Consider the following 6,000-nt stretch of genomic DNA (forward strand, 5'->3'; position numbering starts at 1 on the left):
TCGGGATTGTTTTAGAATAGTGATTCACTTAGTATTGGGACCAGTGGGGGCACAGGTGTGACAGCCTACTGGGCAGGTATCATTAGATTGTACGGTAGGTGACCGTGGGTCTCATACACTCCCCTCCTAGACGCTGCAGATCACAGTGGGAGGTGTGGCCAAGTGGTGATTGACAAACAACAGCTAGCAAATCACAAGTGACAATGCTGATAGCCAGGCTCCCTGCAACATCTTCTCCTCCTACTGTAATGCAAGCAGGCACAGCTACTCAAGGGTGGCAACTCTGCTCTGAATCCAGGAGCAGGACAGCGTAGTTGCCACCCCATCACAATTTGCTGTAATAGGTGAACTGCACCACTCAACTGGTATTGATTGAACTTTGTAGGCAGACAAAAGAAGAAAATTGCCTGTACAGGTGACCTTATAATTAAATGCCATCGTTCTACTTACAGCTATTACTGTGCTTATCCAAAAATCAGAACACTCATACTATCAGGCCATACAATATTTATTATATGTCATTGGTAACTAAAAGGTGTGTACTGTGGAACAATTGCTGAAGGTTTCTGATTGTTCATTGTGTTTTATTCCAGTAAACCCTCTAAACCAACCATCATTCCTGATATCCAGGTGACAGAAGCTGAAGACCCCATTTCTCCTGGTAAGTGAATGGGTTTTTATGTAGTTTGGGTGATCTAAATCTCACAGTGATTAGATAAATATATATTTGGACTCAGTATGGTTATTTTATAGGACCGGATCCCAAATTGTCAGCTTCCTTAGACCACATAATACATTATCAGCATTTTTGTTTCCCCTTCATTTTGCACAAGTTCCCATCCTACTCTCATGGGATTAGACTTCCATGTGTATCTGGCTCTATGCTTGCTAGGTCTTTGCTATACTTGCTTAATATCAAAGCACGTCTGGTCAACAGGAGGACTAGGAAAAAAAACAAAATTAGGTTCATTGTGGCCCCTGGTGGACCCCTAGCTGCTGCTACCAAAATGGTGCCCCTGTGCCAGAAAATCTTTGCCTTCTGGTGGTTCCCGGGTCCACAATCGCATCCTGCTTGTAATGTCTCTGCTGCAATAACACAAATGTACCTACCTGTTTGCAATCTTCTTTAAATTCTACTCAGAGCTTTGCATGCCCATATCCATTGTAAAGCCCTTCGTAATATGTTGGTGCTTTAAAGATAAAAACTAATCGTCATGTAATGTATATCTGATTGGTTTAGCCCTATTCCTGTATCCCCCAGCAGGTGCTCCTGGGGCAGAAACACTGGGTAGGATTCTTGTCCTGTTTTGATTTTTCCAGATTATCTCTGGGTTTTACTGGAAATGTACTGTATGTAAGACAACATTATACAGCAAAATATTTGTACAGAGCATGTGCTTTACCATAATCACATGTGCAGCCACGAGGGACCCACTAACAATGGGCCACTTGTGTGCTGTATCTGGAGATACAAACATGACTGTGCTTTCACCTCGTACCATGCTGATGACCATCACAAATATCAATATCTCCAATACTGATCCTATATTGCTCTAGACCAACCTTTCCCCAACTTTCTACCACCCAGGAACTTCCAAATCAACCTTCAGGTCTTGGGGAACCCTTGCTAAAACCAATTTATTGGGGGTTAGTAGTAAAAAAGCCTCTTAAATTGGTGGTCAATGGAAAGAAATGCCCATTGCAGTTTTGGTTTCAATATCATCATAAGAGTCATGGAACTGGCTCTACCAAGTGGTGTTGGCCCCAGAAATAAGTAGGTGGCAAAAAATAGAAGGTCAATAGGCCACAGATGGAGGAACCCCAGCAAAGGCTGCTCCACATTCTTCTACTCAATATGGAGCTAATTTCAGTATTAACAGTATGTGTTGTACAAAATTCCTTGAAATAAAATCTTTCATTATTTGAGCTTTCCTTCCAAAAAGATCCTTAAAAATGTATAAAACCAAAGAATCCAGTGTCCTTGTCAACAGAACTGATATTCAACGCAAAGTTCCCAAAGACAGGAGAATGAATCCCTGCTCCAAGGTGATGTTATCTGCTCCGAATGTCTCTCAGCAGGGGGTACAGGCTGGTAAAGTCTCACCCCTACTCCACTAATAACACATAATGGGAAAGCATCCAGCCGCACAGGGATGACCTTAAAATTTTGTTGTTGAAGACCAGACTTCACATTATTAATAATAGTAATAAACATTATTTTTTTAGCACCAACATATTACGCAGAGCTGTACATTAAATAGGGGTTGCAAATACAGACAAATACAGACAGTGACACAGGAGGAGGAGAGGACCCCGTCCCGAAAAGCTTACAATCTAAGAGGTGGGGGAAGTAACACACAATCACCCAGGTTCACCCATATTAGCCGATCTTCTCCAGACTTGGTGAGCTTTAAAAAATCAGATCCATTGTTTGTGTTTTTGCAGTAATATTTTTTCAGCTATGTGACTGTTGTCTTCTTTTTCTTATTATTGGAAAGAAGTCACAAAAATGATTGCTATTGCTTTGGGAATTGAACCTTTAGTTAAGTTACCTGACCCCATTGTGTGTAACAAAGCTGCATTGTGGACAGATTGAAAAGTAATTATCTGCTCTTATCTTGGCTGAAGGTCCCTTGTGAAGTGATGGAGTTGTTCTAATGTCCATTCACCTCCTGTGCTGAATAACACAGGGCACTGCCTCTGATTCCTAAAAAACTGTGACACTAAAAGGTCTACTTATGAATGTTGTGAATAATACCCATGTGAATGGTTTTAAAATAATGGTATTGGTAAACATTGTAACAAGAATTTTGCATGTTCCTCACTATCCAGTCTTGTCTTATGGCAATTCATTTCTTACATTTGCAGCACGTCTCCCTTGGGAGGGGTTAGGGCTGCATATGGTTTTGGCTGGCCACCCCTGACCTACCTAGCTGTCAGCAGACAGTGCAATGAGTCAGGCAGTATATGCTGATGGTACAGTTATTATCTATGATGTTCTGCTTTGAAAATTGTGCTTTAAATATATTATAAATTATCTCCTTGAATGGATCAATTTGGATTTTCACTATTGAGAGTAAAGGTTTATTCACATAGACAGATGCATTGTTGTTACCGCTAACCGGACACCCATTTTCAAGGTGCCAAGGAGCCATTATAAAGTTAGATTTTTTTTTACTATAGAATAGTTTTATCGCCTTGCAGTTCTCAGGGTATAAGAAGCAGAAGAACATCATTTGTTTGTACTTTTTTTTTCAAACTCTTCCTAAATGCCTTAAGGGCTTATATACTGCTGTGCTGGAATTTGGAGACATTCCTATTAATGTCTATGGACACAGTTAAGCAGCCAGTCCCCCTTGTAGTCAAAGCAAAACCTGAAAATTGCAACACAACCTCACCGCCTACTAAACTGGAAAAAGACTCCCCAACAGCTTGTATTAGCTTCAATGACAATGAGAGAGCTTGGTGGTTCCTTCACATTTTCCAGGTGAATACTTAATCATCCATCTAACTATCTGATATTCCATATATGTCTATAGCTGTGTTTTACTCCAGTGCCATCATTGGGGTTGGTCTCCCACAGGTCAGTACCTCAGAATATCCAATCCCCCTTCCCAACATGGACCTCCACTCATTTCAGATCATACTTAGTAAGAATACTTTTTAATGTTTTCTGTAAATCATAATTACCGTACATCCCATGTGAATGGAAAGGCAAAGGAAGCCAATTTAAATGGCAACATTCCATGCACAACCCAAATATATTTACATGTACTTAGTTTCAACTGGTGAAAGTGAAAATTAAGTAAGAAAACAATGGAATTCAAAGTAAAGGAGTTTAGGAAATACATAAAATGTGTTTATATTTTTACATTAAACTTTACCTGGGATCTAATAATGCATCATGTTTGCCTAATCAATAGGAGCTCAGATAACGAAGAAGTCATGGACAAAGAGATATGGGAATCCACTCATAAATGAAATAATACCATACAAATAAATGGCAACAGAAACAATCTGTGCCGCTGCACAAAAATGTATCATTTAGATCAGTGATTATTGACCTTTTAAATATTTGGGAACCCTTGAAAGGACTTTTAGGTCTCAGGCAACACCTGTAATAATTTCTTTGTTCACAGCTCACAGTATATTAGTGTGGGGGTCATTGGGAAGAATGTCACCCTTACAGATAGCCAAAAGATCATTGGTGCCACTTAAACTGATCTGAGAGGCACAAAGTGCTCATTGCTTAAGGAAACTCCAGCAACCTCTAGAACTACCCCGGTTGAGAAACACTGGTCTAGATCAAGAATTCTCAATCAGGGAATGCAATGCAATCCTAGAGTTCCTCCAAAAATTGCCAGGGATTCCTTGAGCTGCTGCTGATTGACCTCCTTTAATATAGTGCCTGCATAGTTCCAGGACAAACACCACTTGGCAGAGCCAGCTGAATCAAAAAAAAAAAAAAAAAAAAAAAAAAAAAACCTGTCTGCAAAGGTGGCATTCTGACCACTATAAGGAGCATTCAACCAACTGGCAACCAACACCAATATAATTTTCCCATTGAATGATTATAGCAAGGGTTCCTTGCAACTAAAATATATTTTTTAGGTTCCTCAATGGGTAAAAAGGTTGAGAAAGACTGGTCTAGACTGCTATTGCATTTCTTGGTGTGGTCTGCACCCACCTAGTGATGCCAGTGTGTTGTTTTTTTATGGTAGCCAAGGGTAATAGAGATAAGCTTTAAAAAAACTATCCGGAACACGGTATGATTTCTAGATATTTCTTGTGGTCAGAGAACACATTTCCCCTTCTCTTCTGCAGTAGAGAATCCCATAATGCAGCTTGTGCGATGCAGATGGTAACTTGTGTTCATGCCAAATGTGGGAGGGATGCCAGTTTATCCATTCATGCCAATGTCCCCTTTAATCATTCCTAGCCAACTACATACAACCTATATTTAATGTCTGCACAGATATTCAGAATGTCTGCTCATGCTTATTTTAGTGTTTAGGAACAATGTTTAATAGGTTTATAATGTGAGTGTTGGAGCCACATGGCAGGAGCACCGGTGGGATGATGTGTTCATTGGAAGGTCACATAGATCTTCCGGGCTGTCCCCATAAATTATTCATGGTATCAGCTGGTTGCAGCCTTGCCACCTTAATAATTCAGGCATTTATTCTGCTTCAGGCTCTGCATTGTCTGCTGTGTTTATGGCAAACCTTTACTCCGAATGGGAGCAGATGCCAAGGCAGCGGTGCCCTCTTCTGGTCTCAGCTTCGTAATACAATATACAAGGATAGGCAATTGGAAAAGTAATCTGGATGATGCTTGGCTGGCTTAATATAGGGTCCCTGTGCAGCCCTGAAATGTGTTTGGGAGCTTTGCCAATAAAATAAATCTAGGCTTTAATCTTGCAATTTAGAGAGCTGAATTTTCATGACATTTACAAAGCTACATAAGCTGTTCTGGGCAGGGTCATCTCCGCCTCCTGTGCCATTGTTTGTATCTGTCTATCTTTTGCAACCCCTATTTAATGTACAACACTGCGTAATATGTTGGTGCTATATAAATACAGAATAATAATAGTATTAGTAAAAAAAGTGGATAATTCCTTGCAATCTTTCTCTTTGTATCTTTTCCTGGATACTGGATTGTGGAGACTCGGCTGCTTTGCACTCACCTCTGCTATGTTGGCATTGGGACCAGTGGGGTTGGGATTTTTAGCAGAGCCATACACTACTGACATCCTTTTAAAAATGCTAGCTGCCTGACTGTCACCAGCTTTATTACTTGGGCACTGAATTGAAAAAAGATGTAGATTGACATACTGATACCCAGAAAGTCATGAATCAACATCAAGCCCGGAAACTAGTATTTTTATAAGAGGTCAGTTAAAATGGTCAGTTGAACAAAAGCTAACATTAAAGTTATTGGTAGATGTTAAATATTTACATACATACGGTACTCTTTTTTTTGGCCATTTAGACCCTGCTT

The 6,000-nt window shown here is 40.0% G+C and overlaps 1 protein-coding gene across 1 annotated transcript in view; it reads left to right on the forward strand.

The window, feature by feature from the left end:
* The window catches only part of RASSF2 (Ras association domain family member 2), a gene marked incomplete in the record, with an annotated part of 28,431 nt that overhangs the window by 13,237 nt on the left and 9,194 nt on the right, over positions 1 to 6,000 (forward strand). Inside the window, 1 exon segment of the mRNA XM_072402840.1 lies at positions 594 to 661. Within this exon segment, the coding sequence (XP_072258941.1) occupies positions 594 to 661 (68 nt within the window).

Source organism: Pyxicephalus adspersus, chromosome 2 (assembly GCF_032062135.1).
Source record: "Pyxicephalus adspersus chromosome 2, UCB_Pads_2.0, whole genome shotgun sequence".
Classification (NCBI taxonomy): Eukaryota; Metazoa; Chordata; class Amphibia; order Anura; family Pyxicephalidae; genus Pyxicephalus; species Pyxicephalus adspersus.